The 14018-nt window shown below is 36.6% G+C and overlaps 1 protein-coding gene across 3 annotated transcripts in view; it reads left to right on the forward strand.

The window, feature by feature from the left end:
* Positions 1 to 2089: 2089 nt before the first annotated feature.
* The window catches only part of LOC127872176 (zinc finger protein 420-like), a 47305-nt gene continuing 35376 nt past the window's right edge, over positions 2090 to 14018 (forward strand). Inside the window, exons 1-2 of one of the 3 annotated variants that reach the window (XM_052415517.1) lie at positions 2090 to 2192; positions 4002 to 4177. In XM_052415517.1, coding sequence (XP_052271477.1) covers positions 4004 to 4177 — 174 coding nt within the window. In that variant the 5' untranslated portion in view covers positions 2090 to 2192; positions 4002 to 4003. The other 2 variants (XM_052415512.1, XM_052415523.1) reach the window with 2 other exon arrangements.

Here is a 14018-nt window from a genome sequence, read left to right on the forward strand (position 1 = left end):
CAGACCGGTTTCGATCTTAAGTATCATTTCAAAGATCCTTGAAAGAGTAATTTATGACCAAGTTGAAGGTTACTTGAATGACAAAAAGCTTCTGTATAGCTATCAATCAGGATTTAGGCGTGGCTATTCTACAGACACCTGCCTTACCCATATATCTGATTATGTTCGTTTTAAGATGGATGAAGGTAAGATGGTTGGTATGATATTGTTAGACCTACAGAAGGCCTTCGATACCGTCAATCATAGTATTTTAATCATGAAACTTGAGGCTATTGGTCTCCATAGTGACGCAGTCAGGTGGTTTACCTCCTATCTCTCCGATCGCCATCAGGTTGTTGACGTATCAGGTACTATGTCCTTCGAGGCCTCCATCTCATGTGGTGTTCCTCAGGGCTCCATTTTAGGTCCCCTTTTATTTTTAATTTATGTGAATGATATGGCCGCTGTGGTAAGAAATAAAATTTTACTTTATGCTGATGATGCTGGCATCCTGGTAGCTGGTAAACACATTTCAGAAATTGAATCCATTCTTTCTAGCGATCTCGTTCTTATAAGTGAGTGGTTAGTGGACAATAAACTTTCCCTACATCTTGGTAAAACAGAATCTATATTGTTTGGCTCAAAGCCCAAACTAAGGTCAAATTCTCAGTTAAATGTCTCTTGCAATGATGTGTCAATTACTCCATCAAGTTCTGTTAAGTACCTAGGTGCTGTATTGGACCAGTTCCTGTCTGGTAAAACCATTGCTAGATCAATTATTACAAAGGCAAACTCAAGGTTAAAGTTCCTATACAGAAATAGTAAGTTCTTAACATTGCACACCAGAAAACTCATTGTCATGTCTCTTATACAGTGCCACTTTGACTATGCCTGCTCTTTTTGGTACCCTGGTCTTATTCAGTCACTTAAAAATAGGCTTCAAACTACACAAAACAAGATGATTAGGTTTGTTCTGAATATGGATAACAGATCACATGTTGGTCAAGAACAGTTTTCACATTTAGGTTGGCTGCCTGTTTCAAAAAGAGTAGAACAGATCATACTTTGTCATGTACATAAGATTAAAAATGGCCTTGCACCAGAGTATATGGGTGAGAATTTTAAGCCAGTGTCTGGCGTACATAATCGTTGTACTAGGTCTAATATGGTAGCTCAGCCAGAATCTGATCATTTTGCTGAAAATTTTACATTTGAAGACTCTGGTCGTTTTTCCAAACCAAGAGTAGGAAGTTTTGGTTCTAAAACATTTACATATAATGGTATCTGTTTATGGAACAATCTTCCTCAAAACATCAGGGATGTACCTAAACCTAACAATTTCAAGGGTGCCATCAAGAAACAGTTTTTAGAGTCTTTATAGCTTTTTATAGTATAATTTTTATTATGAATTTTATGTTCTGTTAAAATACTGTGATACATTTTTAAGTCTTATGATCAATAAGATGCAAGGATCTCATAATTATTCTTTAACTTATAGTATGCTACAAAGTGTGTTTATTAACTACCTATGCAGTGTGTAACTTTCTTATGCAACTTCTGTGATAATAATGAACATGTGATTATATTTATTCATTCTTAATCAGTAATATACTTTATTAAACAGTACATATTTGATACATATACATTATTAAAATCTAATACATGACTGTTTCATGGTTACTGCCACCAATAACAAGGACCACAATGGAAATAAGTGAAAATCATTTTTCTCTTTTTTGTGTTATCTTTGGTATTGTGTGTGCATTCCATGGTTTGCTATGTATATTGCTGTGATAATATATTTTATATTGTCTGCATTATGTAGTAACTATGTAATGTTCAAATGTTTACCAAATAAAATCAATCAATCAATCGATACAATTAGTATTAATATGTAGTTTATATTTACTTTTACTGTAGTGCTACATTCAGTTTCATCAGTGTTTACATTATTTAATATTGAGTTGTGTAAGGGACTCAAATGAACATGAATTGAGCAATGATTTTAAGCGTGTGTGTGTGTATGTTTGTCAGAAGTCACTCGCAGAAAAGCAGCGACAATCTGATCAGCAAAGTTCATTTGGTTTATTTCATGTCTTTGATGGGTCTAGTCAAAGCCTCATTTTCACGTAGCCTTGACACTCTGGACTTGACGATCCGTATATATTCAAACGAACTTTAAAACTTCGTTTTAAGAGCAATTTAACAATAAGGTATGCTGTCTTCGTGAAAAGCTATAATTTTTACTCTAATAAGACTGGATAAGCGGTTCGGCAGACATCTTTATCCATTAAATTTTGAACCAGTCTATCTGTAAATTCTATGAAAAAATGGCGTGACGCGTTCTATTCTACATTGACCCAGGGGAGGTAACTAGAAGTGAATGCTGTATCAAATTATGAGATACAGCTATGTGAATAATTTATTTTGCAACGGCATTCGTTTTAAGCTATCTTTATTGATTTTCAAACAGATGACATAGATCTCTAAATTCAAACATTATTTTTACTGTGTTACAAAATTGATAAATAATGGCATTTTGGGTTTTACAGCTGTACAATTGGTAAGTGCAGATGATGTGTATCCTGTCATTATATTTTATACTTAAATTTAGTCTGCCAATGTAAATTGTTAACATTTTGCTAATGATAGGGGCATCACCTTTCACTCTGTTCAGGTCTAACCATTCCAAAAAATTCCGATCAAAATTCAGTATGTGGGTTTTGGGGGTGTCCATTACTATTGCTCGATTGGTCATTGTCGGCTCGGGTACTACTTACATGTACCCCAGTTAGTCATAAGTATACTTACATGTACCCCGGGTGCGGAAAATATACTTTATTGTACCCCGTCGATATTAGACTGTACCCGAGTTGTATTCATAATAGCCACACAAAATCCAATGTCGTAAAACGTACTCCCTACCAATTATCTTTAACAAACATTTCTTTTAAAGAAGCTGCATCAACATGCTTTTTGAGTATGAGTCTGGATAATATAGAGGCCATCTTACAGAAAATTGACATAAATATTATAAGCGATTTACAGGGCTCGAAATTAACACTGGCACACTCGCAAAATGCAAGTGAAAAATACCGATTGCGAGTTAAGTTTTAAGCCACTAGTATTTTTTGCGAGAAAAGAAATAGTGAAAATAAAACGAGTAATATTGCTAAATGCACTCAACGTCATGAACGCTAAACAGTAGGTCAATTTATAGAACGTCCCAATACCCGTATGCGGAAGCGCGCACCTTGTATTTAGACTGGTATACTTATAGTACAGATACGCGGATGGTATTGGTACAAAGAACGTGAAACAGTCGACTTATTCACACTTGTTCATTGAACTTAAACAGACATGGTGTCAAAGCGAAAAATAACTAGTTTCTTTTTGCTCACAGACGGAAATAACAATACGAAAGATAAGCAAAGTTAACCGTTGAGTTAGAAAACAAAGGAAATTAAGTAATGTTTCCAGCAAAACTTGCGAGAATGTTTTTGATTCTGCGATTTGGTATTAAAGCTTCTCACAATGTTTTGCAAGTCGAAAAAAATTTAAATTCGAGCCCTGGATTTAGTGCACAATTTCGCGGGTAGGTTTTAGTATATTTACCATACCCGAGGTACATGTTAGTATACTTAAGAGTGCCAGGGGTAGATGTTAGTAGTACCCGAGCCAACAATGACCAATTGAGCATTACTAACGCCATTACTAATGGCATTAATTTCACAGATATCCTTGTTTAACCGGCTGAGTTTTTTAATTCAGTGTTCAAGTTGCCCAATACATGTATTTTCTAAAAGTATGAAGCAAGTCCAAGTTTATTTTCATTAAAGCTTCTCAAAGTGAAATTAAATAATTTGCTTAAAATGGCAGGGTCAATGAACCATTTCCTCAAGTTCCTGGTTCTAAATGAGTCTCCTTGTTGTTGCAGGTCCCCCAAGTCATGAAATTTGGGGTAAATTGGCTACTGGTTGCAGTTTAAAACGCTTTTGTTTCTTATTGTTCATAACCTCTAGCCATGGGAGACGGGCGCCTTGTAGGCGACATAGGTGGCTTGTCTGCAAGCTGCTCCCTGCATGTTGTGAGCAGTGGGGCGGGCCTGCCAATGGAGTTTCAGACCATGCTGCAGTCAGCGGACATGCCTGCGGAGTCAATGGATGTGCCTAGTCTTCTTGTTGGCACCAGTGAAGAGGTAAATTCCCTTACAATTTGTAAAGGTCCCATAATGAAGCAGTCTGCAAAACTAACTTTTTCGTCTTCATAGCAATTTTTAGCTCGACTATTATATATGTAATATATATAGTAGAGCTATCTTACTCACCCCAGCGTCGGCATCTGCGTGCAAATGTTAAAGTTTTCGTACTACCCCAAATATTTTCTTTGTCCCTTGACATATTGCTTTCATATTTTGCATACTTGTTTACCAACATGACCCCAACCTATAAACAAGAGCAGACAACTATCAAGCATTTTGTCATAATTATGGCCCCTTTTCCACTTAGAATATGCAGCTAATGTTAAGGTTTTCGTACTGCCCCATTTATTTTCATTGTCCCTTGACATATTGCTTTTATATTTTGCATACTTGTTAACCAACATCACCCCAACCTATAAACAAGAGCAGACAACTCTATCAAGCATTGTGTCATAATTATTGCCCCTTTTATACTTAGAATATGCATATTATTGATAAATCTATGTTACAGTTTGCGTACTGCCCCAAATATTTCCTATATCCTTTGACATGTTGCTTTTATATGTTGCATACTTGTTTACCAACATGACCCCAACCTATAAACAAGAGCACACCACTGTATCAAGCATTTTGACATAAGTATGCAGGCTTGGCGAAATTGCCGGTCCGCCGGTCCTGACCGGCAGATTTCAATTTGGTCCGGCAGGTTTAACAAGAATGTCGGTCCTGGTGACCGGCAAAATGTGAAATGATTGCAAACAAGTCTTTTTTTTTTTCAAGTTGAAAATTCGAAGAGCAAATCGCTTACTACATCATGAAAATGAAATCGCTCGTTGTTTTGATGTTTGTTACGTACAATTAGCAAATCCAACTTGTTACACAACACCTTCTTTAAACTCGTTTGGAAAATCGCCAACTGCGTTCTAACAAAAAAGATCTTGATAGCTTTTACATATTTTTCGAGTAGGATAAGGACAATAAAATATGGTATCGTGATCAACACAACCATATGCATACGCCATTTTTCATAAGTGTTAAGAGTACAGTGCATTATGGGGCAGAGCTTTCATTGGACGAGCGAATTTAAATTTAGATTGAATGCAATACGATACATGTACAAAGAAATGTTTTTATTGCATCATATGCACTGCCATGTAAAAAAACGTGCTTCCCGGGGACTTTCTTATACTGGTCAAAAATGAAAATGAATCTCTGTTAACAATTACACTGCGTTAGCATGTAAATAAATCGTCTTTTTTATTTAATTAATTACTAGTAAACGTTCTGAAAAATGAAATGCCTTAATCATTAAATGTCAGGTAACGTGTTTTGTACTGTGCGCAGTATATTTTAACAGCCGCTCCAAACTGCAATCATATTAAAGTAAGAATGTTTAAATCGTTTCGAATAACTTTAATTTGATAATTATTCGGCTTGCACATACGTTATTGAAATTATCGCACCGAACCGTTCTAATAGGGAATACATGTAATAAAAACTGACACGCGAATTTTTCACAACATGATTGACATTACACAACCGATTAACACCAATTAGCTGCCAGTGTAACCTCTAAGCGATTAAAATCAATTTAACGGCCGGTTGAATAAAGAGATCAAGATGTGATCGCTGCCATTTTTGAATTTTCTAGTTAAGTTGTTGTTGCTTTACGGTCCGGCAAAATTTTCTCCGGACCGGCACATTTTCTGAAATGCCTGTCCGGATGACCGGCAGATTTTTTCTAATTTCGCCATGCCTGAGTATGGCCCCTTTTACACTTAGACCCCCCCCCCCCGAAAATGTTTTGATCCTAGATTGTCTGTGGTGCGTTTTGGGGTCATTTCCTGAGCAAAATTAAGACCTTTGTTTCTGAAATTTGCCCTTTTTTGCTTGAAAATTTTTCTTTGCTGGTGAGCCACTTACTGACACTTTGCAGCCAATTTATTTGTTTAAAAAGACACCGGTGGCGTAGTGATAATTATACATTAACACCGTTAAACATTTCGGTACATGTGATATTTAGGTTTGAAACCACTAAAACAGCCCGCCCGTCTCGGTAGTAATTATACGACATTTTATGAAATCCAAACATTACTTTTGTTCATTTTTTTTTTGTTTTTGAAGAAATGCGCAGGAAATTACTAAGTCAGCATGAGACGGTCATAGCATGTCATAAAACCGTGAGACTCCCGACGAAACCGTGAGACTTGACAGGTATGGACGTTTCCGATTCTGCATTCATGTCTGCACTTTTTTAGATGCCCTCCGATCGCGAACCTAACATTTGGTCATTTCCTGAGTTTACATTATTCTGTCCGCTTTCTTTTCTAAAGAATTGTGTTAATTTCTGTAGCTTCGACTTATACATTTTCGCTTGCAGCATCCATTTTTCCCTAGAATCTGCAACCCACTTTGTAATTGGTCTTTCAAGTCGCATAGCCACCGTAAAGGGAAGTAACTCTTATCTACTTTTTTAGCCTATCAAAATCGTTGTGTCTTGGGAAATTAGTTTATAGTGGCAATGTCAATGCCATAACTCCGCCCATCTGATTAAATGACAATTCCGTACTGGTCGATTCGATAACGTTGAATCATAACATCTACAGCACGCTTTAGAGATTCAGTCATCACGTAAATCCCCAAGTAACCCAAATGTTCAAAAAGTCTGGTCGCAGTGTAAAGCGTGACCAATTATGACATTAGCCATGTGGATTATCGACCTAGGCGGTTGTCATTATCCCCTGGGGCCTTTCCGGTAGGGGTGTTATCTGTGTAATCTTAGCGATGTTTCTGGCGATTTTTATGGCCTGAAAACAGGCATTTAGACTGTGCATTTGTAAAGCATAGGGTCTATTTTTTTCCAATCGCCAATTTCATAAAAATCTTATTTTTAATCGCCAGCTAAGAATTGTAATCGCCAATGGCGATTTCGGCGATCGGTAACGCTAACGTAGCTTAGATAATTGAACATTTTGCTTAAATTGCCATAACTTCTCTATTTATGATCACATTCTATTATTACTTTGACAAAACAACACTTACCTGAATACCACAATGGATTCCACCCAAACAATACCCCACACCCATACCAGAATCCCTTCCCCACCCCCCACCCCCCAACCTCACCCACCCCCCAATTTTTTATGTCTCCCACTATAGTAGTGGGGGACATGTTGTTTTTGCCCTGTCTGTTGGTCTGTCTGTTGGTCTGTTTGCGCCAACTTTAACATTTTGCAATAACTTTTGCTATATTGAAGATAGCAACTTCATATTTGGCATGCATGTGTATCTCATGAGGCTGCACATTTTGAGTGGTGAAAGGTCAAGGTCATCGTTCAAGGTCAGAGGTCAAATATATGTGGCAAAATAGCTCATTTTATGAATACTTTTGCAATATTAAAGATAGCAACTTGATATTTGGCATGCATGTGTATCTCATGGAGCTGCATATTTTGAGTGGTGAAAGGTCAAGGTCAAGGTCATCCTTCAAGGTCATAGGTCAAATATATGTGGCCCAAATCGCTTATTTTATAAATTCTTTTGCAATATTGAAGATAGCAACTTCATATTAGGCATGCATGTGCATCTGATGGAGCTGCACATTTTGAGTGGTGAAAGGTCAAGGTCATCCTTCAAGGTCAGAGGTCATATATATGTGGCCCAAATCGCTTATTTTATGAATACGTTTTCAATGTTGAAGATAGCAACTTGATATTTGTCATGCATGTGTATCTCATGGAGCTGCACATTTTGAGTGGTGAAAGGTCAAGGTCATCCTTTACAAGGTCAAGGTCATCCTTCAAGGTCAAACATCATATAGGGGGACATTGTGTTTCACAAACACATCTTGTTTTTTTTAAACATCATCTTATAAATTACCCCACCCCACATTATACCCCCCCCCCCCCCAAAAAAAAAAAAAAAAAATTCTTTCCTTGTTTTAATTTTGAAAGATTGTCAAATAAATTATTGAATATGAACAACTTCCCCATGATGGCTTACATTATACTGTCAAGCACTCGAATAGTCGAGCGCGCTGTCCTCTGACAGCTCTCCTTATTTGTATTTTACAGAGGCATTATCATGACAGAAAGACACCAGATAAGCATAGTTTGATTAACTAAAAACACCTTATATACCTACCTTTTTATGCCTCCGAAGGAGGGCATATAGTGATGTGACCATCTGTCCTTCCGTCACACTTGCATTTAGGTTTCGCGTTTAGGTTTCGAAAAATGCTAATAACTTCTTTGTCGCTTCAGCAACTTGATATTTGGCATGCATGTGTATCTCATGGAGCTGCACATTTTGAGTGGTGAAAGGTCAAGGTCATCCTTCAAGGTCAAAGATCAGATATATGGCTTCAAAGCGGCGCAGAAGCGGGCATTGTGTTTCTGACAAACACATCTCTTGTTTCATCATGTACTATATCCATATGTTATAAATTGGTATAAAAAACATAATTCAACATAGATACTGAATGTTTTAAACACACGTTGTTAAATGTGGACTCCAAACAGCATTTCCTGGCTTTATTGTTTATTTTAATTTAACAAAATTAGGTCCCAAATAAACATTTCGCAAGTATTTAAAGAATCAATACTGTTTAGGTCTCTGATTTTTCAATGAATTAAAATTAAGTCATTTACACTGTATCTACAGGGCTGCAGCAGTTGAGATAAGTCATTATTGATTTGTGACATAGACCATTATTTTATGCACCTCCATGCTAAGTGTAAACATAATGTACAATAAAGTTGCTACGAATCTTAACCAAAACTGGATTAAGTTATGAATGTCGGATAATAAGGGAAATAAAACATGGGGTGTCTCTGTAAACATTTACCTCTTAAATGGGTCGATTTATTATTTGTTGGTTTATTTTGGAATTTTCTATTTTTCCCAGCTACAGGGGGAGGGATGTAGAATAACCTATTGGGCTTGACGGTCAGTCCCTATGTCACTAAACTTTTTAGGGCTATATCTCAGAAACTATATAAGATATCAACATAAAACTTCATAGGTGTATAGATATCAATCATGAGGAGTGCCATGGACAAGAACCATAATCCATCACTTTCTTACATAAGAGTTATTGCCCTGTTGTTTTTGTATGATGGAACTTTTCAGGGCTATATCTCATATTATTATATACAACATTTAAACATGAAATTTCATGGGCTTGTAGAAATCGATGGGATGCCATGCACAAGAGATGTAACCCTGCACTTTCTTATCTTCTAAGGGTTATTATACCACCACTAAACAAAGTTTAGGGGGTACATGTATATAGGAGTGAGCTTGTCTTTCGGTCGGTCTGAGTCCGCTCTCTAATTCAAGTAATTTTCATCAGATCTTCACCAAACTTGGTCAGAAATTGTATTTAGATGATGTCTAGGCCAAGTTAGAACATGGGCCTTGCCGGGTAAAAAACTAGGTCATGGGGTCACTTAGTGCGTATTAAACATTCAGCATGTTGTCCGCTCTCTAATTCAAGTAGTTTTCATCAGAGCTTCACCAAACTTTGTCAGAAGTTGTATCTAGATGATGTCTATGCCAAGTTCGAACATGGGCCTTGCCGGGTCAAAAACTAGGTCACGGGGTCACTAAGTGCGTTTTAAACATTCAGCATTTTGTCCGCTGATAGTTTAAGATAGTTTATTTGGCGTGGATATCAATTCAACAAATGTGCTTATTGGAATGAATTATGTCATGGCCATTCAGGCAATAAATATTTTTTCTATTGCTAGAGCTGAGATTTCATGGCATATTTTACAGGGCTTTCCTTAGACCTCAAATCTCAAGAGTCAAGGACTCTTGGGACCATATTTTCAAGAGTCAAAATCAAACTTCTGAGAGTCCTAATAATAACACAGGAGAGTCAATGTTTTATTGCAATTTAAGCAAATTACTGAGATATAATATATACAAGGGACAAAATTGTCACAAAACCAGGTTTTCATTGTGAAAAAAAATCTGATAAAGGGAGACAACTCAAACTGAACTTTTGAAATGAACAAACAAAATTAACCCCCTTTTTAAGTTTGTTTTAAAATAAATCTATTTTTAGTCGTGGCGACCTTTACATTGGAGATATTGACGTGATTCTTTCGTGCGACACACCGTCCCATGATGGTGAACAAATGTGCCAAATGATTTTAAAATCTCATAATGAATGACATAGTTATAGCCCAGACAAGCTCATTTATGGCCATTTTTTACCTTTGAACTCAAAGTGTGACCTTGACCTTGAAGATATTGACGTATTTCCGGCTTTTTCCGCTCCATTTTGGGAATACGCCACACTGGAATTTTGGGAATTTCGCGTCGTGAAAACCCCCATTTTGGGAAAAAAAATATTCGCAAAATTGGCTCAATTGGGAAAAATAATCGCATGTAAATAGTGTTTCTTATATTTCAAAGAAGCCGTTAACTGGTAAATAACGACTATTTTGATAACTTATTATTGAAATTTTACAAAGTATTATGAACATGTGAGATAAGTGCAGGTTTTTTAATCTGAATTTGGGGAAAAGGCCTGGCCTTTTTTTAGGTGAAAAAATCGTGCGAAGCGCCGGATTTTGAGGAAAATAAGGAAAGTCTTAATTAAATAATCATTAATATATTTTACAGTTTTTAAAACAAATTCAAGGCAACAGATAATTTTAATATGCAACACTTTCTATTTTCTACACCGGATAAGGTCAACATATATTTTAAGGTAAAAAAAAAAAAAAAAAAAAAATTTTTTTTTTTTTTTTTTTTTTTTTTTGAATTGGGAATTTTTTTTTCAATTGGGAAAAAAACAACCAGATTTGCATTGGGAATGGGGCCGAATTTCGGACCCGTGGCATAGGGCGGAAAAAGCCTGTATTTTTTTCGCGCGACACACCGTCTAATGATGGTTAACAAATGTGCCAAATGATTTTAAAATCTCATAATGAATGACATAGTTATAGCCCAGACAAGCTCATTTATGGCCATTTTTTACCTTTGAACTCAAAGTGTGACCTTGACCTTAGAGATATTGACGTAATTTTTTCGCGCGACACACCGTCTAATGATGGATAACAAATGTGCCAAATGATTTTAAAATTTCACAATGAACGACAAAGTTATGGCCCGGACAAGCTTGTTCCGCCCGCCCGCATTCGCCAATCAAATAACCATTTTTTTCCTTCGGAAAACCTGGTTAAAAAAGCAACAAATAAAAAGATACATGTATGTTAACATTTATTTCTTACATTTTACTGGCACTACAACACTATGCATTTAAACACAATATTTCAATGATTAATAAATACAAAACATGTATTCTAATACAACATTAACTTCATGTATACAGCAGAGTAATATGTCATATGTTCTTCTTTCGCACGTTTGGGGGTGTTAGGAGCACTGTCATTTAGATCTAAAGTACGCTTTGTCGTTGGCGTCTTACACACACTTTCAGAGTTACTACCGATTCCGAATTCGAAAAGGTTTCTCTGCGACATTTTCCGAATGCATTAGCACAATTACACTTTTCACAATTACACTTTATCCAATAACTTTGTTTGACCGTTTCGCGTGGCTATTAAATTAAGAATGAAATACAAAATGTGAAAAAAAAACATTTCCGCTGGCTATCACAAAAAAAAACAACAACATACGGGTGGTACCTAAACACAATAGCCTATATAAATCGGTAAACTATAAAAGGAAATTATTTCTACTCGCCGATAAAGGTGCCTCCGTATTTAATCCCATAAAAAATTCCGACGCCCATAAATTATTTCATGTGCCATCTTCACGGAAGACGTGCGATAAACACGCCGTTTTCTATGCCTTCTCAAAGGGTCAATTATTACGCCTACATGTATTTTGTAATCAATTAGCTCATGCAAAAATTGTCACTTTGCCACAAGGCCAGTTGTATCGGTTCTATAGTTATTTTTAGCAACTTTGATGCAAAACGTGTAATTTGACGTTGTAGACAGTACATATGCCAGCATAACTTTCGCGCGTCTTTGAACTGAGCAATCATGAAGTGAAACAGTGATGGGTGCATTCAGCTTTGGAAATACATTCTGCTATACTCTGGAAATATCTCAAAATATGCTTTACGGTGTTATGTGGATATGGATGTTATTATTTTATATTGAATATTATTAAAACTGATGCGGATGAGTCCATTCTGTTTTGGTGGGTTTATAGTTCTTCTTAAATGCTCTGAGCTTTTATGAGTACATACGTACAGCTCAGAGGGTCAATAGCTGGGAGTTGGATTATTGCAACTAGGGGGGTTTAATACACGTCTTTTCCGCAAACAGCTGATAACAAACGCTATGATAAATAATGGAAAGTTAATACACGCGTCATCGAACCAGCAGTGTTTTAATTGGTCAATACTAGATTTCTTAATTAACCAAACTCCGCCTACTGGGTGGACTTGTGCTTCGATGATTGGAAACGGGCGTTAACGATAAGCGTGTACTAAATGAGATACTCCGCCCCGAGCCAATTATCGCTTAGTCTTAACAACTTTTGATCTCGTTTACGCAAATCGGTATATTCCCCCGGGTCAAATGTGACGCATGACGTAATTTTCTCAAGAGTCAAAAAGGGGTCTTCAATAATTTTCAAGCGTCAAAACCCGGGAGCTCGGGTCAAAGGAAAGCCCTGTTTAAGAAATAATCCACGGGTAACTGTTGGTTATTGCGGTAATAACCAACAGTATGGAGTTCTGATGCGTAGGAATTAAAAAAAACACGAGGGCGTAGCCCGAGTGGTTTGATAGCAAACATCGGAACGACATACCGTTGGTTATAACCGCAATATAATCAACGGTTACCCGTGGATTATTTCGATTCTAACACGATTTCATTAATAAGTTATCCGCGATTTAAAGGTTATAAATGAGAATTATATTAACCGAACTTACTCCACTTTTCTCTCTATTACGTGATGCTTGTTAGAGAATAGCTGTACTTACAATTTTGGCTGAAAATAACAACATTTAGGACTCTCTGAATGCTTTCAAAGTTTCTAATTCATGCTGTATTGATGATACATGTGCATATGCTGATAGCAGACATCAACAATGTTGCATATGTTGCAAAAACACTAGTACCCTTACCAGTCATTTTCTTGTGGATTTGAAAATGTTACATTGTGTACATGTATCTGTAATAATTCATAAAAAGCAAAATGGTCGGGGAAATATCACAAATCTCCCCAGAACAGTTCAGGCTATGGCCATCTTGTTTGATCTTTTTCGCTCATGGTCATATTGGGTTAATTTTGTTTGTGTTTTTAGCTCACCTATCCTGAAGTGACATGGTGAGCTTATGTGACCGTGTGATGTCCGGCGTCCATATGTGTGTGCGTGTGTCCGTCAACATTTTGTTTGTGTAGACAGTAGAGGTCACAGTTTTCATCCAATCTTTATGAAATTTGGTCAGAATGTTTATCTTGATGAAATCTGGGTTTGGATTGTATTTGGGTCATCTGGGGTCAAAAACTAGGTCACTAGGTGAAATAATAGAAAAACCTTGTATAGACAATAGAGGTCGCAGTTTTCATCCAATCTTTATGAAATTTGATCAGAATGTCTATCTTGATGAAAGCTGGGTTTGGATTGTATTTGGGTCATCTGGGGTCAAAAACCAGGTCACTAGGTCAAAAACTTGGTCAAATAATTAAAAAAAACTTGGTCAGAATGTTTATCTTGATGAAATCTGGGTTGGGATTGTATTTGTGTCATCTCGGGTCAAAAACTAGGTCACTAGGTCAAACACTAGGTCAAATAGTAGAAAAAACCTTGTGTAGACAGTAGAGGTCACAGTTTTCATCCAAT

This window comes from Dreissena polymorpha, chromosome 1 (assembly GCF_020536995.1).
Source record: "Dreissena polymorpha isolate Duluth1 chromosome 1, UMN_Dpol_1.0, whole genome shotgun sequence".
NCBI lineage: Eukaryota > Metazoa > Mollusca > Bivalvia > Myida > Dreissenidae > Dreissena > Dreissena polymorpha.